This window comes from Diabrotica undecimpunctata, chromosome 8, assembly GCF_040954645.1.
Source record: "Diabrotica undecimpunctata isolate CICGRU chromosome 8, icDiaUnde3, whole genome shotgun sequence".
Classification (NCBI taxonomy): Eukaryota; Metazoa; Arthropoda; class Insecta; order Coleoptera; family Chrysomelidae; genus Diabrotica; species Diabrotica undecimpunctata.
This window is the reverse complement of record NC_092810.1, coordinates 39,731,901-39,759,800: the sequence shown is the minus strand read 5'-3', so window position 1 is coordinate 39,759,800 and position 27,900 is coordinate 39,731,901. Positions and strand designations below refer to the sequence as shown.

Sequence of the window (27,900 nt, the reverse complement as noted above, 5' to 3'; positions counted from 1 at the left end):
TGTCCCGTTTTACGTTTTGGTAAGTTTTTTATATATTTTACAATAACTTTGTGTTTCTAATCTTTTACATTTTAAAATCTTGACAAAGACAAGGGTTTCCTGCCGAAACGTTGATTTTAATGGACAATAGAATAGTGCTAATATTTATCGATTTTCACAAAGCCTTTGACACAGTTGTGCTAAGCAAAATACTATAGGCGCTTAAAGAATGCAAGCTAGATTATAGTATAAAAAATTGTTATACAATAATATATACCTATAAGCAGCAACCACTGTTAAATTAGATACTAATAGTAATCGCACAAAAATAGAGCAGGGGTTAGACAAGGAGACATAATGTCACCTAAACTTTTTAATACGGTGCTGTAACATGCTTTTAAGAATTTGGATTAGCTGACAAAGGGAATAAAAATAGATGGAGAATATCTAAACAACTTAAGTTTCGTCAATGATATAGTCATAATAGCTGAGGATCTAGGAATGACAAGAGAAATGCCACAGGAACTTGTTGTGACTACAGAAAATGTAGTTTTAAATATAAACATCTCGATAACAATTAAATGACAACATGTGTGCTCAACCAGAAGAATAAAATCGGTCTTGGGTGGGCAGCACATGGAAAACTGAGAGAAAGTTTTAAAAGTGAGCTGACCACATGCCTGAAGGGAAAAGTATTTGATCAATGCGTCCTCCCAGTTTTGACATCCTGAGCAGAACCACTTACCTTAACAAAAACCTCGATTACCAAAATACGTCACACAGAGAAGAATGGAGCGATCCATGTTAGGAATAACTCTTCGAAACAAAATAAAAAACGAAGAGGTAAGGAGAAGAACCAAGGTGACTGGAGTCATCGAAAGGATGGTCAGACTAAAATGAAGATGGGCAGGACATATAGCTAGAATGACAGATGGACGATGGACAAAGAGGTTATTGGAATGGAGACTAAGTGAAGACAAGATGGGTTGATTTAAAAAGACTAAATGAAAACTGGATGAGAGCGGCGCAAGATAGACGGGGTTGGAAACACGAGGCAGAGGCCTATGTTCAGCAGTAAACTTTTGAGGCTGGATGATTATGATCATTTTTTATCTTTGTATAATTCAATCTATTTTTAGGTTTGTACTAGCAAATGACCTCTTTCTTTGTGGTAAACATATCTATACCCACTTCAAAGACTGCAAAGACAGCGGATCCTACCTTTGTGGTGACAGAATAGTTGATGTTATAGCTTTCCAAAGCAAAAATGTAAGTTACTCTCTGGACAAATTTCATTCATTTAAATTAAAAAGCTTCAAAAAGCTCAGAACATTATTATTGATAAAGAAATTATGTTTCCGTGGTAGTTTGAAAGTCTCTATGGGACGACCCATACATTAGAGCATAGATGATGGTTAATCGAGGGATAAATCAAACTATTCTGCTTTATTTTCAAACATATATGACCATCATTTTAACGTTTAAATTATTTTTCTTTTATTTATTTTCAGAGTCGAAGATTAACATCTCTAATAGCATGTGAAGGAAGAATGATCAGAGTTTTGGAACACGCTAGAGTGACTGTAAGCATGGAAGTTGAGAGTTCTCCCACCATTCTTCATATTTATCAATACGAAGAGTCTGAAGCAGTTCTTTTTGGGACTGCTGATGGTCGTGTTGGCATCTTAGATGTAGAAAAGTAAAATGTTTCTTATACCTAGTTTTGTTTTGGAAGATTGCTAGTGTTCAAAACCTTATTAAGAATATGCTCATTGCAAAAGTTTTTCGTAAATTATTTTTCTTTGAAAAGAGTATGTTTTTGTTGTACAAAAACTATTTTCTTGTAATTCTTTTACTATTTACTTTACTCAGCATTCAATTGTTTAATTTTGTTCACATTTTTATTCAATTTTGTCACAACAACTGCGACAACAATTGAAAATATTGTATTTTGTGTAGTTTGCAGGGTTTCCAACGTTGGCTTGTGACAAATATCGAGAATAATAGTTCTGTATGTGCCTTAGACAGTTATGATCTAAACGGAAGTGAAGCCAATCAGCTCGTTGTTGGTAGACAAGATGGGTCTATAGAAGTATATCAAGTGAATATCCAAGAACCGCTGGTAGAGTCTAAATTGATATATAAATATGTAAGTAGGAAAGTATTTTGTAATCGAAACTATAGTACATAGGGTTTTTATCAGCTATTGCAGCTATAGCATTGTATTTATATTATATGCTTGTAATAGATTAATACGGATGTAGTTTTTCCAACATCTGGTGTGCGGCTTACTACTATAGACCAAATTTCCATCGAATCTTCTTCCATATACGTAATTAAATCCTCTGCGCATTCCACTACTTATTAAAGGTAACAGACTGACACAAATACAGACTGATACTTTACCAAAGATATGGAATACGACCTCTATGGATCCCAGAAAAAGGTGTGGAAGATGATAAGGAGACAAAAAACAGAAATGAATGAATTTGTACGCATAGATAACATTACGGAGGAACAATGGACTAGGCATTTCACGAAATTATATAAAGAATTAGAAGAAGATAACAGAGAAATAATCATTAACGAAACTCACGATAGAGTACTAATATCAGAAGAAGAGCTACAAGAACGAATAAAAAAATTAAAAAACAGAAAAGCACCTGGTCCTGATAAGGTAAACAATGAACTGCTAAAATATGGAGGAACAACACTACGCAAATGGCTCTTAAAATTATTCGTCGATATAATAAATACCGGAGTAGTACCAGCGGAATGGAAGGAAAGTCTCCTGCTACCGATACTTAAAAAGGGAGGCTCGAGAAATCCTGAAAATTACAGAGGCATTAGTCTGATGAATAGTACATTAAAATTGTTAACGGCAGTCATAAAAGATAAAATCGAGGAAAAAGCGAACATGGCAGATGAACAACAAGGCTTCCGGAAGAACCGCAGTACAATGGACGAAATTTTTATTATCAGACAAATAATAGAGAAGTCTATTGAATATGGAAAACCAGCATACATGTGCTTTGTAGATTTAAAAAGTGCTTTTGACAGGGTGAAGCGAAATGAAATCTTAAATTTATTACAAGGTGAACATATAGACCATCAGATAATAAGGACAATTAATGAAATTAACAAGAACAACAAGACCAGAGTTATATTGCCAACAGGGGAAACAGAATGCATAGACCAAAAAGGAGAAATCCACCAAGGAGACTCGCTCAGCCCATTGTAAGAAAACGACACGGATACCACATGGGAGCGCATAAAATCACGATACTATGCTATGCCGATGATGCAGTACTAATTGCTGATAACGAAGATAACCTACAAAGGCAACTCCACACTTTCAATATCACAGCAAACAAACTTGATATGAGAATATCACTAGAAAAAACTAAGCTATGTATAGTGATCAGTAAAGAGCCGCGTAGGTGCAAACTAGAAATAGACGGCAAAATTGTAGAACAAGTAATGAAATTCAATTACCTAGGAGTAGAGATCACTAGTGACAGGGGTATAAGAACAGAGACCACAAGGCAAGCATTAAAAGCGGCAAGAGTAAGTGGTTGCCTCCGAGAAACCATATGGAGAAACAAATATCTGACCACGAAAAGCAAAATGAAAGTATACAAGACAACAGTAAGACCAATCCTAACATATGCAGCGAAGACAAGGACCGATACAAGAAAGACGAAACAACAAATCAACAATATCGAAATGAAAGTATTAAGATCAATAGCGGGCATATCATTAAGAGACAGACAAACCAACAGAAGTATACGCGAACAATGCAAAATTCAAAATATTAACAGGCAGATAAAAACAAGAAAAAAAAAGCTGGAACGAACATGTAAACCGAATGGGACCAGATAGATTAGCGAACATCTGTAAAAACAACAAGCCGTATAGCAGAAGACCCGTTAGAAGGCCGGGAAAAAGGTGGAAAGAAACATTCAACCACGACTGAAACAGAATAAAAGGCAGACAAACAGGACTAATCCTAGTCGCGCGAAGAAGAAGAATAAGAAGAAGAAGAAGAAGACTGACACAAAGAATTATTCTTCATGGAACATTTAACCTTGGGATTAAAATTGGGAAAGTTAATTATGGGATTATTAACAACTTTATGTCGAAAATGCTTCATTTTTATGATGTATTATAAAATGAAGGCTCTGAGATAACATCCTCACCTTCAGATTGGTAATCTTGTAACATAGGCAAACTGTTTACCTACATAAACATTCTAGGCCGCCTTGCTCGTGTCGGGCAGAGATTTAGTGTGGTTCTTTCAAAATCCATACACAATCTGTTTGTATTATCTTCAAAATTAAAATGAATTGGACGCCATCCGTTATTTATCCTAGTAAGGAAACGGGCTCAGATAGACAAATAAAATGAAAAATTTAAAACAAAGCTAACCTTTGTTTATATTTTTAGCAAACCTAGGTATTCAGGCTGGGATTTCAGAACGTGTAATCTATCGGCAGCAGAAACATAATATCCACCATAAAAATCTATAGGATGGGGGTGGCAAAGCAAACGGGATATTCCACAAAAAGCACTTATACCAAATAACCGTAATCCTGCAAATTGTTGAGGGTGTCATTTAATGGCGGCCAACTATACATTCTGGTTTCACGTACCATAAATCCATAGCTATTAAGGTAACATCGGGCCAATAAACATAGCTCTGGCAACTATTAGTGCTCCCGGTAAGGGTCTAAAATAAATATTTATTTGAAATATAAAATAAAAAAGGAATTTTTCGGCCTACTTCGCCAGGAGACCACTCAAAAAAATTTCGTCCTGTATGTTGAATGTTCAAAGAAAGAAAAGAGAGATGAATTGCGGGAAAGCGCTCGGATTTTTGAGGCCAAATTCGGAACTAATATGAACTGCAATTGGATTCTTGAGAGGTAATTTATATGTTTCCGTACTTAGCGGATAGTGGCGGGAGTAACATTGATTTAAATATTTATTAGAAATTATAATAATAATTTTTGAAACTTTAAAAAACAATTTAAAACGGTTACAACCTGTACTGGAGAATTACTCAGAAGCATGAAACTAAAAGGCCGGATGATAAAATTAGGACGGAACCAGACAGGAAAGGGATAATCCTCAATTTCTTCGCACTTTCCTTTATAAAAATGTTTTTTGTTACTCTGATTTTACGGTTGCGTTGTTTTTTTATTTGAATTTATCTTTAAGATATTCTTTAGTTCATGAGATGGAGGATTCCTGTATTGCCTTATGTATTATTACAGTGTGTAGCTAAGCAAGGCGTCTTCCTGGTCCTCTTTTTCCTTCTCCCTTTCCTTGTATAACCAATCGCATCAACACATTTTTTTCTTATCTTAGTATGTTACTAAAGTAACTCATTTTTCTTTCCTTCATAGTGTTGAGTATTTCTTTTTCTTTTTTCATCTTACTTAAGGTTTCTATGTTTGTTATATGTTGTGTCCATAATATTTTCCACATTCTTCAGTAACACCACATCTCAAAGCTAGCAAATCTTTTTTCAGTTGCGTCCGTGATTGTCCAGGCTTCAACTCCATATAACAGCATCTCAAATCTCTAGTTTTAATTTCTATTTTCAGTTTGCGTAGTATTGCTTTCATCTTGTTGAAAGCACTTCTAACCATCCGAATGGGTCGTTTTATTTCAAGGTTACGGTCCCATGTTCATTAACTCACATCCCAGGTATTAGGTAGTGTACTTTCTCCAAAGCTTTTCCTTTAAAGTAGATTCTTTCGTCCTTAATCTTGTTCTTACTGGTAATTATGATTTTTATTTTTTAATAACAAATACTTAATTTTAGTCAAAAAGAAAAAGAAGTGTAGGACGCTTCCCCTTCAAAATATGAAGCGAAATTTGGAAAAAAAGAAAGCAACTAATGACTAAACTATGAAATTTAAAAGAAGATAAAATGAAAAGAATAATAAAATGTACTAGATACAATATTTGATAAAATATCTTCAAGTTTCTTTAGTACTCTAGTAGTACTAAAGAACTCTTTAGTACTCTAGTAGTACTTCAAGTACTCTAATTGATTATAATCATTCTCGCCCAGACTGACTTGAAGATCTTACACACACATCAATTCACACAGAAGTTCTACTAATTCCACTCCTATTTGTTACTTATTGCTATATATTCTTCACATACAATTTATATTCTACATCTAGTTCGTTCATCTTTTTATTCCTGTCTAATTCTTCCCTTGAATGCAAACATTTTGTACTCCCCTTCTTTGAAGAGCATCTACCATTGGAAGCATTGGAATCAGTGTATATCATCCTAAAAGTACACAAGATATTTGGGAGATTGTATCTCAACTGCGTAAGTACCGTACCTAAACCAAATATGGATCCCAGGATAAGCATGTTTTAGATCCAGTAAAAAGTGTACAGCACCAATTGTTAATCTGATTTAGTTCATTGAAGATGTTTTCTATAGAGGGCAAATCACTGGAATAGCCTTGGTTGACTTAATTCTTTTGATATTTGATATTCTTCAACATAAAATGTCAAGTTGTCAGATTACAATGGAAACCATATTTACATAGATGGTTGGGACCTTTGTGTAGAACCAGAGGTACTGTATAGAATTCCAAGGAGAAGAAGTAACTGGATACCTTAAAATAATAATCTTCCTCAAGGAAGCGTGCTGTCTTCCTTGAGGAAACCACAACTGCAAAATTTAAGAAGGCTCTTATACGCTGGTGATCTGGCATTGAAGGTACAGGCGAAGGATCTGTAGAACAATAGCTCAGAGTCATACAATAGACTCATAAGTGGAGTGGACAATACCAAAGGTAATTTGACTAAATGGAACTACCTGGGTGCTCACATTGTCCAGCGACCTGTACATTGGAAGATCTCCTACTGGCGAAGGAAAATGCCATTCAAGTCGTCTAGTTTTGGTCAGATAACAATTTGATCATAATATATTTAAATTCTTAGGTTTTTGATATATACATCATGTTAGAATGTTTGTATTTTGCTTATTTATATATGAATGTAAATTAATTTCTAATTGATGTTAAGACGCTTTTGATATGAAATAAATAAAAACCCCAAAATCAAATTTGAAAAATATTTAAAATAAAATTATGTTTGTTTTATAGAACTGTAATGAAAGTGTAAGTTCACTACAATGTGGCGTGGTAGCAACGACCGGATACGATGAAATATTGGTCGTTACCTACACAGGCAGAGTCTTCGGACTTACTACTCAAACCATAGAAACAAATATTGATAATTCCACAGCTGGATATATATCTTCTGCTGACACTTCTCAGAAAATATTTAAACTAAAGTAAGTAGAAGATTGTAAAGTGTCCATATGTTATGTTTAAATTGTGTTTATTCCAGTGTTTTAACACCTTACGTCTTTAGAGAACGAATCAATGATCTTGAGTCATCGAGCCATGAGATCTATCTATTGGGTAGCTTTCGACAATTTTGAAGAACAAAGATGAACTAATATGTCTAAAGCATAGAGTGTATGACAAGTGTATCTTACCAATGACTAGTGATAGTCATCTTACCAATGACAGTACAACTCAAAGAACGATGGAGTGAGCCATGAAAAAATTACTGATATGGTGAAATATAGTAAATGGAACATATAGTGAGGCTCAAATGGCAATGAGTCGGTCTTGTTGCTCGGGAAATCCGTGAAAAATCAACGTAGAGAAGAAAAAACTGGAGACCAAGAGAGAACAGGAGAGGACTGGGCAGACCGCAGAAGGGGTAAACAGATGATACTAAACATACCGTGGGTAAGCATTGAATGAGAATTGCTAAGAGTAGACGTCGATGGAAACAAATGGATGAAGTCTATGTCCAGCGGTGGGCAAAGATAAGCTGAAGAAGAAAAATACTTATTTTTAGAATCATTTAAAACAATTATTTTTTGCTTGTTCTAGTGTAAACTGTGCTTCGATATTTTCAAGGGGCGTTATAAATTTCTTCTTTTCACTTCTTAAGTTAATATTTGGTTGTTAGTAAATTTTCATCCATTTCCATTATATATTTATATGTTTCCATTTTATTCTTCTATTATTTTATTTTCTCATTAATCGTGTAGATATATATGTTAATTAAATCAGTTTAATTTATCTTAAAGCTTACGTCCCAAACGTTATATAAAACTATAAAAACTTTTATATTTCATATTATATTTCATTTATCATTTTTAGGGCAGATATCGAAGAACTAAAAGGAAAAATTCAAAAGGAAAGAGAAAAATACCAGCTATCTTCAACACACATCTACTTTAATGAAGTGTCAGCCATTCCTTTACTGATGGTAAAAGATTCTGTAAGCATATAATATTGTTACGTTCTTCTGTGAGTTCAGGGATAAAGTGAAGTAAACATAGTTTATCTAATCTTTAATTAAATTCACTCAACTACAAAAACTCATTAATAATAATTAAATAACAAATATCTCATTAATAATTATCGTATAGCGCTTTACAAAATAAACACTTTGCTAATCGCATAAAAACTAAACTTCAAACGCTGGATGATAGCCTTAAATAATCAGGTCGTGATTTCTAGATTTTGCGTGTCCATTATACTGAAAGCAGAGAACTCCTGACTAAAATTTTCTCGAAAGAGTTTCGCTGTGTGAAGTACAGGACCGTAATGAGGCGCACATAACATTGGCCCCTTCTTTTAGGCTGTTCGCCCCAAACAGCACCTAAATGAACCAGGTTGATGGATTATGTTCTTTATAAGGACATTCTCTTCTGGTTGACGACCTTTGGCTTACTCTGTGGCATCAGTTGCACCCTATGCACAGGGTATCTTGTTAGTGACCCCCTTTATCTTCTTAGTGAACAGGTATGGTCCCTCCCAGGGCCGCTGCACCTTGTGACTGAGACCTTTCCTTCTTGTTGGTTGGTAGATCCCATGACACATCACCTTCCTTAAAGCTAACGGTAGTGGATTTCTGATCGAACCTAACCTTCATCCGCTCACTGGTGAGTTGTAGCTTATTTCTGGCGAAATCGTGGACCTTAACCAGTCGATCTTTTAGGCCACTGACATAGTCGGGGAGTGTCACTGTGGCCTAGCTCCGCTGTGCAGCCGCACACAGACTATGTTTAGATCTGGATCTTTTTTCTGGTCACGGTCTAGCTTTAGATCTGGATCTTTCTTCTGCTCACGAAATAGATTTAGACCTGGATCTTTCTTCTGCTCAGCTTGGAGGTTTTCCTTGATTCAAATATTGGTCTCAATATTGGTGTTGATCTTCAAGGTCTCATAATTTTTTTGTGCGTCCTCTGGGATGTTTTAAAGAATTTTAACAGCCGTACTTTGAAATGCTAATATGACAACTGCTGCCTTCTGTGCATATGTCTATTGATTATTTTGTGCAGCGATTTAGAATTGTGTTCTACACAATGGCCAGGAGGTCTCGCCATCAAATATAGACTTATATTTAAACTTATAAATATAGAACTATGTTTAATTCAAAAACTCAGTTAAATTACAAATATTACAATTACAAATCACATTAATAATTCTCGCTTATGAAATAATTCGCACTAATAAGTATAATCGCTAATACTAATCCAATCTGAGAATGCCTCGGCGGGCAATCGTGAGATGAGAACGTACTGTTCTCTAAATAGCTACCAGGCGACGTGGCGGTCAAATCTACGAGAAAATTCGAAATTCTAGAGGGTCGGCTTTTTATAGTAGTTCGCGACGGGGAGGCTTCTCGAGTTTTTCTAACGCACAGGGGAGCAATCAAGGCTCTTTGACGTACAACAGTATTTACAAGCAAATATAAAAATAAAGTTGCAGCTATTAAATCTGTTTTTAGTTTGTTTTAGACAAAAATACTTCGACTTACAATTTATCAATTGAAGTACCAACTGCTATAGATAATATCCTTCTACAATGCAACACAGAAATCGATTTGTTGGATGTAGAAAAAAATTCAGCTGTCGTCAGTTACTGCAACTCAGAAATGCAGGTAATAGTATAATAAATAATAGTATAATAAAATGTATATTGTTTCTTAGGCTACCATTTTTTTATCTATCTCACTCTATATTTCAATGTCCAATGATATTAATTTTAGGACGACAACTTTCTATTGGCAACATATCGATGTCAGATCAACACAAACCGCCTAGATTTGAAAATACGCACTGTGGAAGGTAAGAAAGGCTTGCTACAAGCTTACGTGACTCCGCTCGTGCAACCAAAATGTAGCAGGGTGATCAAATACGAGATCAAAGCCTTATCTTTGCACTACAGACTTCATCAATTCGATATCAATAGGTAATATGATTTTCTCATTTTTGTTTCATTGATTTAATCATTTACCGTTATCCTTTTTGTGTCCTGTACTGTATTTATTTACCCCAAGAGGACGTGACAGCTGTCTTAGATCTTAATGTTGTTTAAAATACCTAGTGTTCCTAAGTTTTTTAGCGACTAAATGTAGCGGGTTGGTAAACTTTATCCGTTTTGCCATTCAGGTTTATATAGATTCTCTTTAGTTCACGTACAGCAACTACTTTTCCTGTTCCCGAATATTTTTCTTCTGAACTCCGCATATATCTTTTCTTCTGAGACTAAATTCCTTAAAACTGTTTGTTATAACCGGCTCAGAGTTTGTATGTTTTGGAACTTCGTATGGCTCAGTATTTGAGACAAAGGCGGAGTTGTGTTTTTGATTGTTAACTTTATGTGTTTAGTTCTAGACAACGACCTGTTATTACTCAATGCGCTCTTATCATTCTAAGGCTATAATTCCCCAGAACTCTCTAGAGAATCGCTTAAAGCAAACACTTTTCACCGTATACCATGCATCCCACGCGCACAATGCTCAGAATTGAGGAACGCAGTAGTCGTAGCAGAAATCTAACCATATGATGAACCATTTGTGTATTTGTATCATATTCAATCAATAAACTTACACTAATGACATATCTGCAGTTTTTATGTCATGTTTTCAGTTGATCCGCAAGTTTAGATTTGGTTATACCTTATACACACCTGTAGTATTGTTCTATATATCCATACTAGTGATTTTAACCCTCGTAATGCCACGGGGATCCAACCAATTACCATCTACAGTCACTCCACTAAATTTTTTCTGGCTTCCTCCTATTTAAGGCTAGGACGTAAATAAAACGATATTTTAGTCTGTTGTACAACTTTCATCACAAATAAGTCAATTTTGAAGAATTCGCAAAAATACGAATTTTGCATAAAATCGTCATATGAAATCGATCTAAAACCGGCGTAATTCTTTTTTGTTGGGAAAGCTTGAGTTTTGTATTATATTTTTTATCAAATTCGCAGCCAATATTTTACGATCATTAAACTTTCAAAAGAGTTAAAAACTAAATTCTTAAAATAATAAAATTCTTTCATGAAAGAGTCAGTCTTATTACCTCTAGATAAATATTGTCCTATCTGACAGACAGTTATCTGGAGGATAGACATTTACTTATAGAATAAAATGTACCCGTCTTTTCGTAAGATAACGTAAAATTTATTTCGGAATACATTAATATTTAATAGGAAAATTTTCAAAGAAATGACACTAATGTTTTAATATCTCATTTGATTATACAATTTGTGGTGACAGGAATAAATTAAATTATGTAAGAAAATTTTAATAACGAATAAAAAATAATACGTGTATGTATATTAATAATTCTTCAGATCACTAAAATATTATATGTCATTATGTCATATAATGATATATGCCTCAGAAACAAGACCCGACACAGCCACAACGCAAAGGCTACTGGAAACTGCAGAGATGAGAATATTGAGAAGAATTACAGGAAATACGCTGAGAGATCGAAAGCGAAGTGAAGACATTAGAAGAAAATGTAACGTACAGTAAATGAATAGACACAAAATAGAAAAAAAGAATGGAATAATTACATAAGCAGAACGGAGGAGACCCGTGTCGTCTAAATAGCAAGAGAAAAGTCACCAATCAGTAGAAGACGTATCGGACGACCACGCAAAAGATGGAGTGACAACCTTCCATAGATGTATTAATCCGCCAATGAACAAGCAGAATTGCTTATAAAAAGAAAGAAGAAGAAGACTAAAATATTATATAAGCTTAGCTCAAACATCTTTAACTTCAGAAAGTTTAATAATGTCTTCATTTAGAATTTCATCTTCAAAGTTGTTTTCATTTTCTTTCCATCTTCAACTTTCTCTTCCATACATAAAAAGTTCTTTTACATATCTGGTTTTAACCCCTTCATGCCGGACCGTCATTCGGCAAGTGGACTCGTATATCCGTACCTCAGAACAAAAGTGTATTAAGTCACAAAATATAAATTTTACAGAAGAGCAAAAATAAAAATTATTTTTACTCTTCTAACTTCTACTTTACTAATTATAAAATGTTTTGTAACATTTTCCATTTAATACATTAAATTTTATTTAGCAAATTCTTTTAAATATGAATAATAATCATTGTTCTTTTTACCACTAAAAAAATTTTTTTTGAATACTACTGTTTTTGAAAAAAATGGACTTTACATATTTTTGCTCTGAAAAATAAATTTTTGACTGTGACTTAACATTAATTTTTCCACCTATCTTGTGGCAAAATCTCCATTATGGAAAACATCATACCTATTTTACAAAATTAAGGAAATATTTGGATATACAGAATTAAAAATACTATACGGAAGTGTTTGTAACAAAACCATTAATACGAGCAAGTAAAAAAAACTAGAAAAAAGTTTAATTAAAAAACAGAAATGGTCGTAAAATAACTGTATTTTTATTAAGTAAAAAATTTAACAATAACTTTTGAAGTACGTAACAAAATAATAATTAAAAACTAAACAAATGCAGGGCTACTTCCGCTAATTATCAGTAATCTGAATTGTGTCTTTATGTACTAGAGTCTGAAAAAAATAGTGAAACCTCGCTGGAACCCACTTTAGCAGCTTTTGAAGATCATTGAATTTTTTAGTACTTATCGGATTTAAGGTATCTCTCAAGGAAACCAGAGAATCTTCTAAAGATTGATGATTTCTTCTACCAACTCTTCGGTTAAAGTCTACACTCTGAAATTCCAAATCGAAGTCTGTTTTAAAGTACAGAATCCCAGGATTTTCTTGTCTGAATTGCATACATACTGCTTGTGAAATTAAAAATTTTTCGTTGTTCTCAAATTTCTTTTTATTTTGAAATGGTGAATCGCAAGAATTGTACAGTTTATTAAAGTCTTTAAAATTAGACGTTGTCATTTCATACACTTTGAAATCTTTGTTTTTTCCGAAAATTCTAGCCAACTGTAACCAATCCCATGGAGTAATAATTTGAAAATTAGGACATTTTTTAGCTTCTCGTTCTATAACTGAATGTATACTGTCCACCTCCATGTGCGTATGCCCTCGCAAAAGGAATTTGTGAGTTATTTCTTTTATATGTGGATATCTCGAAAGTAGATAAAAATGGCACATAATCATTTGTATGTTCCGATTTTGGGATGGGCAGTTATCGGTCCAAATAACAACCGAAGTTGTGCTTTGAAGTAATGAATGAATGTATTGGACCAAGCATGAGGCCGTTTCGTTTCCACCTCGGCCAGCAATTGATTCATCCCACATTAGACAGTTCGCCTGTTTTTCCGTTGAATCATAAATTGTATAATTAAAACACCAGAGTTTTAGCTGTAAAAACTTTGAGAGTTAGTTAGCTTTGGGCAAGGAAGACATTTTTGTAAATCTATCATTAAAACTTTTTGTCCAGGGTTATTGATGGACATCTCCTTGTCTATCTGTTTCAATTTGTACCGTTTATCGGCCTCTAACAAATGAGCGTTATACTGCACTTGTAATGTTTCTCGCTCAGCTTCAGAGTTTGACTGCCTTAGATTGATTAGAAATTCATCACATTTATCACAAGTATCTTTCGAAGGAACAGCGAACGATAAATTAAATTCTGTATTAAAAATGTGAGTGTAAAGCCATTCTTTGCCTACTTCGTCCGAAGGAATGTTTTTCAAATCACACTCTTCCTTAAACATCCTAAACATTGTAGAAATATTTAAGTGACCTCCTAAATATTTTTTCGCCGTCCTTCTTCGACTATAATGTGATTCTTCACATGGGTAGGCCGTTATATGCTCACGAATCCTGTCGTTTACCTCATTCTTTACCTTATTTATAGATGGCTGCTTTCCTCTTTTGTCACATTCTACAACTACACTTGTTTTCATTTTTTCAAGTGCACATCTAACAAAAGATTGAGAAATATCTAGAGTACGCAAAAAGAACTTACTACAAACTTGAAACCTCTTTCCTTCAATGGTAAAAAAATATTTCCAGTTACAATGGCGTTTTCCAGCTCGAGCACCTGTTCGTTCTCTTTTTCTTTTGATACACATTTTTTCAAGACAAGAACATAAAAACTGTCTTTTTTGATCTATGGTTGTCTCGTGATTAAAAAATTGTCGGTGAATTTGTGCTCTCTGAGGACCTAAGATGTTTTCATTGCATTTTAAACGGCAGTTTCTACAAGGCTCTCGAACCTTCCTTTTCTTTATAGTCTTTTTAGTTTTGGAAGATTTATATTGTTGGCCTGCCATCCTCTTCTTTTTTCGTTCGTTTCGTTGCCACGTACTTTCATTTCTTAAACGTTTCTTACCTTTGCTTTGATGATCGGCTACCATGACATCTTTTTCATTTTCATCTTCACCCTCATTTGTGATTTCAAAATCATTGTCAGTACTCGAATTAATGCTAGGAACAAATGAACTTCCCGAATATTCAAATGGATCTTCCTCGTCTTGGTGTATGGTACTTGTAGATGAATTGAGCTCCAGTGGTGGTTGCTTAATTTCGTTAATAAGCAAGCTGCTACTTGAAGAAGGTATGTCTTTAGGTACATCTGAAACAACAGCAGCTGCATTTAGCTGCATTTCAATTGTATCTTCCTGCAGGTTAACAAAGTTGTAAGATATATCTAACAAAGACGGTGATGTGATCCGTACAGCCATAGCCTCATCCGAATTCTGACTCTCAAGGTAGTCTAAAACAATAAAAAAAAAAGATGTACAAGCAAAAAAGAGAAATACATTGACAGGAGCTTTGAGATTTATTTCTTTTACTTTTCTAAAACAATAATATCAGCTATTATAAGTGACTCCGTATCTTATATAACAAGAACAAAATAATTCATCCTTTTTTTATTTTAAATTCATTAGGTATAACTTTTCTATTAAATGGCGTACGAATGTTAAAGATCGTCACCGTAAATTCAAAACATTTGTCTTTATAATGTAGTTAAACTTATTATTTATCATTAGAAATACTTACGTTTACTAGAAATATTTTCCACTGATGAGGATTCATTATTCACGTTTTGTTTACCGCTAAGCGCAAGCTGAAGAATTCTGTGGGCTCTATCTTCCATTTTTGGCTATCTCGTTTAATTTAACATGCACGACTTAAACAAAAAATATAACACCGGGTTTAAAAGCAAAGAGAACATGCGCTTCAAAACACTGCAAATAGCGAACTGAACAAACGCACGTATTGTACTATGTAATTCACACCTCAACAAGCACAGACTTGTCAAATTTTAAAAGATTGTGGACTTAATGCTTTGCCTGAATTACATTATGTGGGACATAATACTTTTTGTTGGACATAATATGGTTTTGCCCTGGGAAATGTACACACCACTTTGGATCTAATATATTTGAAATGCAGAAGATACTGTTTTGCTCTAAGCGCAATGTGGACTTAATACTGTTCATAAAAGGTTATTTTGGCCAATTTCAGTCGAAACAGCGAATAAGAAGCACCTTTGAATAGAGTGGAAAATTTTAATCCCAGTGAGCCAAAAAAGTAGAAAACTGAAATTTTGGACTTAATACAGTTTTGCTCTGAGGTACGGATATATGGATTCGGGCGCTTACCGAGCGGCTTCGCGCTGTCGGTTAAAATACAGTATCACCCTACAACTAATTAAAGATAATGTAATAATAACACTAATTTTAGAAATAAAATATTTTTAATAAAGTTATTATTCTACATAGTATGTGAGCTAAATTAAATTTGATCTATAAAATACCATTTTAAACGAAAATTATTAAAAAATATAGGAACTTGGGAAAACAAAATAAACGAAAAATTCTATTGAAATAATACCATGCCACAAAAACAATTTTATTTATCGTGGTACCTACTGGTCAAAATGCTCTTTAGAACACAATGCTACATCACAGCCGGAACAAAAAATAAACGTATATTAATTTTTATTTTTAGCAATGTTATAGCAAACAACACACCTTCGCCTTTTTTGTTTATTTTTACCAGGTCTAATTAAGTTATGTTCTACTTTCAATTTCTTCTTGGGTTTTGAAATCTTCTTTCTCTGCGTATTATTGAAAGATTAACGATGTTCAGAATATTGCGGATTGTAATGAGACAGTAATTTGTCACACAATTTTTATGTAAACAGAGAATTTGTTTGTTGGAGGTGTTTTGGTAGATTACTCTAGCGTTCAACACCATTGTTTGAAGCATTTGTACTCCTAATTTTTTTAACCAGGTGTAGTTCTTTCTGGCAGCATTATATGGTTTGATTTCTTGATCAATCATATCTACTGCACTTATGTTCATGTTATAATGCTTTATATGTGCAGGCTTTTTGTAAGAAACTCTACACTTTGTTGAAGTTTCATATCTTTGTTTTTCTTCTAAACTAGCAGTAAGTTTTGTAGTCAAAACGTAGATATCCCGTTTGACAACTAGCATATCCTTATTTCTAAAAAAACACGACTGATACTTATCTAGGGGAAGTCCTGAAATTTCTTGCGGCAGTCCTCGTCTTATATTTATAGTGCCTGTTACAAAAGTATTTTTTGATATTAAAAATTGAGCCAAGCGGACAGACAAATACTATCTATCCAGGATTACTTCACGAACTTCTTCCAATAGATTTCGCATCAGGAAAACAACTATTCGCTCAGTCATTGATAATGATGCTGTGCCTGGTATATAAGATACATCGTATATATCTTTCCCAATATACAGTCCGAAGTTGAATGTATAACCCCTAAGGCATAAGCAAAATAATTTTATTCCAAATCTGGACCTTTATGTTTTAATATATTGCTTGAAATGCAAGCGGCCTTTGTATAGCATAAAACATTGATCAATTGCGCATGTTTCACCTATGTCAATTAGAAGTGTGGTATTTTCACGTAACAGCGCAAAAAAAGCAGCTAAACGCGTCAGCTGTCTTGATTTTTGTACAGCTCCTGGAGGACCGAATCTCATAGACTTTACAATTCCCAAAAACCTACAAGAAACAAAAATAAACATCTATGGCACAAAAATAAAATCTGCATTACTCACCTGTCCCTACTCATAATTTTTCCAGAAAACACCGGAGGTCCTCCGAATAGGAAGGATTTTCGCCAATAGTCATGCATTTTAGGTAAGTGAGTTACCCCCATCAATAATAAAAGACAAATAGAAACATACATTTCTTCTACAGAAACATCCTTTCATATTAGACCATAAATTTTGCGAAACAAATTTTCACTTTCCTCAAAATATAGTTTAGCACGCTCGTTGGTCAAGTTACAAAGGCTTCTAACTATTTTAACTGAAACAAATGCTTCAAAGCGTTCTCTGGCGGATTTCTGAGAATCAATATCTATAGCATGGTGAAAATCATCAGGAAGTTCAACAGGATTCATTGGAGAATATCTTTGATCCCCAAATGGATTTGAAATAACTTTCCAATCCCAGAATTGTACTGGTTCATCATCTTCCTCCTCGTCTGTAGTTGAATAATCACTTTCTGAACTTATATCATCGGCAGAACCTTCGTAATCGAAACCTAGGTCGGATTCAGAATCGCTGCTCTGAGACATTATAAACACCTACTTCCCCTGACAAAAAAAAAACTCAACTGGTAAGGTAAGTAGTAAACAGCAACACAGTAACCTCACTTCCCACACAATCCCATCAGTCAAACATCCAAACAACCTTCAACCACCAATCAAATTAACTAAATCTAATCTCCTTCTAGACATCACCTACTTTTTGGCGTGGTTTCCCTACTTTTAGATTTGAATAAGGTAATTCGGACGGAACAAAAATACCTTAAATATGATGCAGACGGTGGCATCGTCGTATATGGCGAACGAAAACTCATGATGCATCCGTGTAAATAACCGTACTGAGCGGACTGTCAAGCCTGTTGCACACGGGTGCATCACCGTACCGAAGGGGTTAATATGAAATTCATTATAGAATTTTTCTTCATGGATTGTTTAGTGGACTCCTTAAAAATGGCTTCACTGTGTAATCAGAATCTTTAAGTAACAACCTATTTCTATCATCTCTATTTATACTTTTTTTTTAATTATCAAGATTATGGAAACATTGAATGCCTAAATTAAGTAACGAAAAAGAGGTAGAGTACCTACTTTTATAATATTTTAATAACAACTATTTACAATATTTTCTCAGAATATCGTTTTACTTAATCTAAACCTCTTAAAAAAGTACCTATATCCTTACAAAAATTAAAATGGTCGATTCTGCCTCAAATATTATATTCTCATACTAAGTTTATAAACATTAAACATCATACTCTTTGATTTCATTAAATCTTCTAATACCGGATGCATGTCTCTCGCGCACAATAAACAACAATATTTAGGTTATATTTTGAATTTCGTTATTAATATTATCGTTATTATATATTATTATGTTATCGTTGTTATTACAACATAATAACAAACTACAATAAACACAATTTATCTTCCAGATAATTTTATTCATGTCAGTTGGTAGTTCAGATTTCTTTCCTATAATAGGCGGCATAGTTACCCTACTGGACAATGTGACTTGTTTTATCATTTTATAGATAATGGCTCCTATTAGTCATTGGGACGTGCTGTGTAAGAGACAAAAACATATATTCATGATAATGTTAACGCTTTTTTTTTCTGTATTGTAGGCCGTTTAATGCTCTCACGATTAAAGGATCTTTTAGTTTGGGCGAAATACATTCTTGGTTGAGCCAGTGTCTGCCAGAAGTCCCGGAGAAGCCGCAAGTAGCTGAGAAGACTGTACTGTGGTTCAGGTCAAGTTTGTTGGACAGTGTATTGGAATGCACTTACCAGTAAGTCTTTAATTTGATTACTTTGATTACATAATACTTAATTTTACATTATTTCATTTCATTAATCTCAGTATTGGCTAAATAATGCTCTAACTTTCGAACGGATTTCGAGTACGAGAGTGTAGACAGGTACTTTATGCGACTTCGCTTCGCCTCGTTGTACTTCCGATCTGTGTCGGTTTTTCGGGTCCGTGTCAAAGAGAGCGAAGTTCGAAGATTCACACTACGTTACTCGACTTCACGAGTATGTGGAGAGTCACCTCGCCTCGATTAACTTCACTTCAACACTCGACCGAAGAACTTCGATCGAAAGTGTAGACGGCGTTTTAGAAAGAGAATTAAATTATTTTTATTACTTTGATTACATAATACTTAATTTTACATTCATTAATCTCAGTATTGGCTAAATAATGCTGTAACTTTCGAACGGATTTTTTACCGAGTAAAAAATGTAAAATTTGCTACTCTTAGAGGGAGAATTAAATGCTTTTTAAAAATATAAATGCCATTTATCAGTAAAAACAAAACAGCTAATTTGTGATAGTATATTTTATTTTGTAATTGTAATTGTATTGTATTGTATTTTTTTACTTCTTCTTCTTCAGCCTTAAGTAATCCAACTTTGGACATAGGCCTCCCCCAAATCAATCCAGTGTCTTGGCCTCTACTGTTGTATTTCGTGGTTCCATCTCTTATCCTTCAGTCGGCATTGTGTCCTGCGAAGCTCCATTTTTTTGTCTATAAGTCTCACCCCGAGCATTGATCTTTCCATCGCTCTTTGTGCTTTTACTATTTTATCCATATGGACTTGGTGAGTGTCCACGTCTGTGAACCATAAGTGAGTATAGGGAGGATACACCGATCGTAAATTCTGGTTTTCAAATACTGTTCTATTTTAAAAAATTTTGAATAAAATCCTTTATAAAAAGGTATATAAAAAACCCAGTTGGGCTATGTTGAATTGACAAAACGTTTTCGGAATGAATATTCCATCATCAGTGTCTAGTTAATACATGGATGTAGCCACTAAATATGTGGGTAAAAACCCTCTAAAAATTATTAAATAAAATTTGGTTTACATTATGTCTAATTTACAGTTAAGATGTTAAAGTTACCGTTGTATTGGTGACATGGCGACATATGACTCTACATTAGTTGCGAGTCCTGAGACGGTATGTCTACGAGTTGCTTTGACAAAGTCCTCGTAGACATACCGTCTTAGGACTCGCAACTAATGTAGAGTCATATGTTGCCATGTTACCAATCCAACGGTAACTTTAACATCTTAACTGTAAATTAGACATAATGTAAACCAAATTTTATTTAATAATTTTTAAAGGGTTTTTACCCACATATTTAGTGGCTACATCCATGTATTAACTAGACACTGATGATGGAATATTCATTCCGAAAACGTTTTGTCAATTCAACATAGCCCAACTGGGTTTTTTATATACCTTTTTATAAAGGATTTTATTCAAAAATTTTTAATATATGGTATACAGCCAAATACAGGAACTTTGTTTCCTTGTGGGTTCTATTTTAGTGCTTTTCAAGATCCAACTCAGTTTTCCAAATCCTGCCCACGCTAACCTTATTCTTCTGGTAATTTCGGCAGTTTGATTTTCTTTGTTAATTTTCATTATCTGTCCCAGGTAGATGTATTCGCTGACTGTTTCTAAATTTATGTCGTTCGATGTTATTTCTGGAATGTTCGGTGTATTTGTCATTATTTTCTATTTTTCCAAGTTCATCTTAAGACCTACTTTTTCCGAAGCTTGAAATAGTTGCGTCATCACGGTCTGTAGTTCTTCGAAACTTGTAGCGAATATTACAATGTCACCAGCGTATCTTAAATGACTCAGTTTTCTTCCATTAACAATTACTCCCTTATCAGCCCAGTTAATGTCTTTCAACACGTCTTCAAGTCCAAGTGTGAATAGCTTTGGTGAGATAACATCTCCCTGGCGAACTCCTCTGTTGATTGGTATGGCTTTGGTTTTCGCATCAATTTGTATTTTCATTGTAGCTTTCTTGTAAATATTGTGTATGAGCATTCTGTATCAGGAGTCTATCCTGCAGTTGTTCATAGCTCTCTCTATTGCCCAGAGTTCTATGGAGTCGAATGCCTTTTCATAATCAACGAAGCCAATATATAAGTTCAAGTGATATTCATTGGCTTTCTCTATTAGAGTTCTGACTGTAAGAAGATGATCCGCTGTACTGTAACCTTTACGGAATCCTGCCTGCTCTACCTGTTGATAGCTATCGAGCTTTGACGTTAACCTGTTAGTTATTACTCTCATAAACAGTTTGTACATTTGGGACAGCAGGGAGATTGGCCTGTAGTTCTTGAGATCTCCCCTGTCTCCCTTTTTGAAGAGAAGTATTGTCAAACTTTCATTCCAATCATCTGGGACTTTTCCTCTGTGAAGACATTCGTTGAAAAGTTTTTTCAATTCTTCGAGAATAATTTCATTACCCTCCTTCAACATTTCTACAAGTATTCCATCTGGACCCGGGGCTTTATTGTTCTTTAGTTGTGCTATAGCTTGTTTTATTTCGAAGGATTCTATGTTAGGGAGTATTTCTGTGTTGACATTCGTTATCTTTCTCTTAAGGTCTTCCTTAATTTTTTACTTGAAACTTGCAATACAAAGTCCCGAGTTTTATTACTAAAACTAACGGTAAACAACTGTTAAAATTATTTTTTTTTTTTTCAAGTTTCAAATGGTTCTTATCACCACTCATTGATGCTGAATCATAGTATTCGGTTTTTCTAGTTGGCAAGGACGAATCAGATGATGTGTGACGTGTAGTCAGTCCTTGAGAATATGATAATAATAGTCGGTAAAAAGTACCACCTTCTTTAAAGGTAAAAAGTACTCCTTATTGACAGAAAGTCAGTTACAGTTCATCAAAAATAAAAAATAAACTGTTGCCAATTGGTATGCTAAATCTTGAGTTATATTTACATATTTATTTCAAATTAATTATTTAAAATTGGTAAAAATATAGAGCTGTCTTCTTTTTGTACCGGTATCTTCAATTGTTCAAAGAGTAACGTCTAAAAAATAAATTCAGATGTATGTATAATTGTTTACTTTTAACATACCAAGAATGAAATGAATTTTATAAATAGAAATTTTTATTTCAGGAAAGGAGAAGTTGAGTTCAGATCTGACAACGTCTCTACAATTTCCACATTGAAGGAAAACTTGACATATGAAGCCACTAAGAAGAAAATAAAAATCGACATCAGCACATGTAAATTTATAAATATTTGTTTATTCTATAAGAATAGTAGTTAACGAGGGTCCTCTATGAGTTGTTGATGCCCTGACGTTAACATTATTTATCTTCTTCTTGATACCAACGGTTTAGGCATTTACTGCATTTATAGTAGAACAAACAATTTACAGAGATATTACACTCAAACATTACGAAAAATGAAAAAAGTTTATAGTAATCAAAAGAGGTTAGTCTTTGTATGTGGGTATATTTTATTTTATAAAAACCCTTAAAAGGGCAACATTACAAGCACGAACGTTTTCGGAACAACTGTTCCATCATCAGGTTAAAATACCTAAAATAAGTATAAACCATTTAATTACAGCAAACGTGGTTTAAAATTTTGACTAAGGTTAAAAAAACAATAAAATGGTTATACTTACAGGTTAGCATGCCTGAGCCACCAAAATATTTGGGTAAAAACCCTTTAAAATGAAATGTGTTACCAAAGATTGTACATGATGTTGATAATATTATATGATGTTTAATATTTTAATTAGATTTTACTTCAGGTAACATACACCCATGCTTAAGTGAGTTCCAGTGTCCGGAGATTAAACCTCTTCAAACGGACTTCAGCTGGCAACTGATTGATAAGACACCTATGAACGGTGTCAAAAACAAAATGTCAATGAACCATGAAACAGTGTTAGTTAAACATTATATTACTACAGCCAAAAGATTAAAAAACTTTGATGATGTTAAAATGATAACAGCAATCCAGGTGTTGGGATTCAAAAATTTTTCTATAATTATTTAATATTGAATATAAAAGATGTAAATTACTGGTGTTGTTGAAGGTCATGTTTAAGAGGATGACGTATGCATTAGGCAGCTTATGTTACTCTTTATCGTATGGAGTGTGGTCTAAAAGGTGTAATTTGTGACGAATTAGCTGAAATATATGGAAATGTCCTTTTATGTTGCTTACATCTAGGACAAGGAAAAATAAATAGTATATATTTGTAGCTAATGTAAGACTTCGTATGTAGATGAAATTGTTTAATACTGCTTGTATCGTAAAAATTTTAATATAAGTGAGTCCAGTAGATTGAGAAAAGGAATTGAAAATCTTCCGGCTGAAGGAATTAAAGTTATAATATATGTGATTAAATTTAAAAATTTGGAAAGGCTGAGATTGTTGAGAAGGATTAAGGATCAACGTCAACACCTTAATCCTTCTCAACAATTGTTGCTTTTTAAAACAACCATTCTCTCTACACTACTGTCACAACCCTCCCTCCAATAGAATTTTTCAGCCCCCTATTGTTAACATCATACCTATTATACCTCACTATTTCATTATTTTACAATCTTCACGTTTACATCATATTCCTGTCCATTCTTTTTCTTTTACTAGTTCTCTGTTTTTTCATATATCTACCATCCACTCATTATTTCTAAACTCAGTAAACATTTAAACACAATCCAGCAATTCATCAGAATTCACATTCAGAAAATATATTTTGTTCAGGGTGCTAGATGCTTTAAGCATGAAGGACCTCTATCATCTCTAATTTTGTTGATTAACTCATTCATTCCCCTTTAACCCACTCTCCTTTATTCTTTAGTCTTTTCATTTACTTTTATTCCTGCCAGGTCTCTGAGGATCTCAGCCTTTCCAAATTTTTAAATTTAATCACATATATTATAACTTTAATTCCTTCAGCCGGAAGATTTTCAATTCCTTTTCTCAATCTACTGGACTCACTTATATTAAAATTTTTACGATACAAGCAGTATTAAACAATTTCATCTACATACGAAGTCTTACATTAGCTACAAATATATACTATTTATTTTTCCTTGTCCTAGATGTAAGCAACATAAAAGGACATTTCCATATATTTCAGCTAATTCGTCACAAATTACACCTTTTAGACCACACTCCATACGATAAAGAGTAACATAAGCTGCCTAATGCATACGTCATCCTTTTAAACATGACCTTCAACAACACCAGTAATTTACATCTTTTATATTCAATATTAAATAATTATAGAAAAATTTTTGTTGCTGTTATCATTTTAACATCATCAAAGTTTTTTAATCTTTTGGCTGTAGTAATATAATGTTTAACTAACACTGTTTCATGGTTCATTGACATTTTGTTTTTGACACCGTTCATAGGTGTCTTATCAATCAGTTGCCAGCTGAAGTCCGTTTGAAGAGGTTTAATCTCCGGACACTGGAACTCACTTAAGCATGGGTGTATGTTACCTGAAGTAAAATCTAATTAAAATATTAAACATCATATAATATTATCAACATCATGTACAATCTTTGGTAACACATTTCATTTTAAAGGGTTTTTACCCAAATATTTTGGTGGCTCAGGCATGGTAACCTGTAAGTATAACCATTTTATTGTTTCTTTAACCTTAGTCAAAATTTTAAACCACGTTTGCTGTAATTAAATGGTTTATACTTATTTTAGGTATTTTAACCTGATGATGGAACAGTTGTTCCGAAAACGTTCGTGCTTTTAATGTTGCCCTTTTAAGGGTTTTTATAAAATAAAATATACCCACATACAAAGACTAACCTCTTTTGTTATACGTGGTATACAGCCAGCTACAGGAATTATTTTCCTTGTGGATTTTTATAGTAATCGTCGCACAGTCTTTTAGGCTCTTCTTCTTTTTAACTAATACTATCGACAATACTCAAAATCTATTGAACAGTTATTAAATTACTCAGTGTGTCTTCTTTTCTAGCATGGTGGTAGTTTTTTCCTGTTTGAAGATCTTTCATAAAGAAACTTCCCAGAATCTTCATAACAAGCTTTTATTTAATAGTGTTCTTTTATTTTTCAATTACTACATCTGTAATGCAGTTGTAAAAAACCAAAAATGTCTAAATTTGCTTTTGAGTCTGAATTTTCCGAATAGATTGAATTTCTTCACCAAAAATAGTCCTGACCTAGGTAGCTCCTAATGGAGTAGATTCGCCTATGGTGGCGAATGATGTAGATTTGATTCTTACTTTTTCTTCTTCGTGTGTCATATGCTTGGCTGCACGTTGGCGATTGTCTGTACTCTTCAAGCCATTTGTAGAGTGCCGTTTTCGACTCATTGGAATATTGTGGCTACATTTCTGATGTGATGTTACACCAATCCGTTAGGTTTCTTAGCCACAATATTCCAGAGTCGAAGATGGCACTCTACAAATGGCTTGAAGAGTACAGACAATCACCAACGTGCAGTCATTATATATACAGTGCGTCCATAAAAGTAACGCATAAATTCATTAGTAGCTAAATAAACATTATTAGAAATTCCCGAAACAAGTCGAATTTAAATTGGTACTTTTATTAGTTTATACTTTTATTATTGGTAATTTTAAATGGTACCTTCATTTTTTTAAATTCATATATTTCCCTTGATGAACTAATTCCAAAAATGTATAACCGTTGCTTCAAATTGCACAGGATGGCAAAAATGCGAAGATTCCAAGTTACCTACAAAATAATAAATGTTATACAGCTACTTTACTATTATGCAATTATTGTGATACATTACCAAAAATAAACAAACGAAAATTTACAGTAAATGTTCAAATTCTTCTCCATTGATCAGGTGACTATAATTGAACCGTCCATTACTTTCGTTTTTAAAATTCTGTAGCATAGCGGGCGTTCTGTTCTGTATTTCTTGTCTAATTCGGTCTTGTAGTTGAGGGATATTATCAGGTCTATATGTGTCGACTTTGGATTTTAAATAACCCCATAAAAAGAAATCTAGTGGGTTCAAATCAGGTAGTCTAGGAGGACATTCCACTGGTCCCCTTCTTCCTATCCACCGTTGTGGAAAAGTTCTGTTTAAAGAACCGCGCACAGTTACTGCGAAATGTGGCGGTGCACCATTTTGTTGAACCCAGATTCTGCGGTCTAAAATAGTGGGTATTTGAATATCATAAAAAAGCTGGATCCGATCAGGAATTAATATATTTTGTAGGAAATCTAGATATAATGCTCCTGTTAAATTTTCATCAGAAAAATATGGACCAATAATTGTCTCTCAAAGTACCAGCCCATACTGGGGGTGGATTTTCATCAGACCAATAACGGGTGTTTTGCCGGTTAACATAAGGATGATATTTTATTTTACCTTTTTAAAAACGTTTGATACTGAAGACTTTCCATCATCAAAATTCCTAGATAATTCTCACTGTATAGTGTGGATTTTCTACTGCCGCCAAAATTATGTCTTGTCGAATATTTTCATTAATTTTTGGTCTACCTTACTTTGCTGCATCCCTCACATGGACTAAATCTTTCTATTTTCACTATATTATGCTTACCGTAGATTATGAAATAAGTTCACGATCTGGGTGCCTTTCATGAAAAAATCAGAATACTTCTTGTTGAGTCCGCATCTTAGCGCCAATACCAATCATCGTTAATATTTCAATCCTATCACTTTCGGTTAAAGGCATTTTGTAAAAAAATTTGCAAATGATAAATTGCTTGAACAGTTTTCACGTAAACGTATCTTCTGTAAAGCGTTAACAATACAGATTTGTACTTTAATACGAGGATAGATTGATATTAAACTAGCCTTTGATAGATGGCGCTACTTGATACCGAATTGGTTTCGGTGTTGACATTTGCCATTCATGACATGACGTCTGTAAAAATTTTAAGTTTGAAAAACAATTAGTTTGGTTTTTACAGCAGTCAAAAGCTAGCAAATTTTGTGTTTTCGGAGAAATGGAAAAAGTCGAGTATCGTTCGGTGATTAAGTTCCTCCACAAAAAGGGTAAAACGAATGTGCAAATCAAAGCCGACCTGGACGAAGTTTATGGTAAGGTTGCACCTTCGTTAGCAACAATTTTGGAAAGCTGAATTTGTTCGTGGTCGTACGAGTGTTTTTGATGATGAGCGTCCTGGGAGGCCAAATGAAGTCACCACGCCGAAAATAATCAACAAAGTCCATGACATGATCATGGCAGATCGTCGAATTAAGCTCCGCGAGTTAATATATGTCCTAAACATTTCCTACGAACGCGTACACATCATCCATCATCATTTGGACATGAAAAAGCTATCCGCGCGATATTTGCCGCGTTTGCTGACAATCGATAAAATGCAAAAACGTGTGACTACTTCGGAGACGCTTTTGGCGATGATACGGCGCGATCCGAAGGATTTTTTTCGTCGATTTATCACCGTTGATAAAATCTGGGTGCATTATTAAACACCGGAAACCAAAGAACAGTCGAAACAGTGGCGCAAACGCTGCGAAGGGACGCCGAAGAAAGCAAAGAATGCACATTCGGCCGGCAAAGTGATGGCGACTGTTTTCTGAGATGCGAAGGGCATCATCCACATCGAATACTTGGAAAAAAGAAAAACAATCAATGGTGAGTACTACGCAGCATTATTGGATCGATTCGATGCCGAATTGTGTCGAAAACGCCCCGGTTTGGAACGCAAAAAAGTGATCTTTCAC

At 34.0% G+C, this 27,900-nt stretch overlaps 1 protein-coding gene across 1 annotated transcript in view; it reads left to right on the top strand.

Annotated features, from left to right (window-relative positions):
- The window catches only part of LOC140448380 (BBSome complex member BBS7-like), a 52,506-nt gene that overhangs the window by 23,121 nt on the left and 1,485 nt on the right, over positions 1-27,900 (top strand). The window contains exons 4-12 of the mRNA XM_072541467.1: positions 1,119-1,248; positions 1,491-1,678; positions 1,939-2,128; positions 7,118-7,308; positions 8,195-8,315; positions 9,831-9,983; positions 10,092-10,294; positions 18,992-19,156; positions 22,314-22,423. Of these exons, the coding sequence (XP_072397568.1) occupies positions 1,119-1,248; positions 1,491-1,678; positions 1,939-2,128; positions 7,118-7,308; positions 8,195-8,315; positions 9,831-9,983; positions 10,092-10,294; positions 18,992-19,156; positions 22,314-22,423 (1,451 nt within the window). The remainder of the gene's footprint in view (positions 1-1,118; positions 1,249-1,490; positions 1,679-1,938; positions 2,129-7,117; positions 7,309-8,194; positions 8,316-9,830; positions 9,984-10,091; positions 10,295-18,991; positions 19,157-22,313; positions 22,424-27,900) is intronic.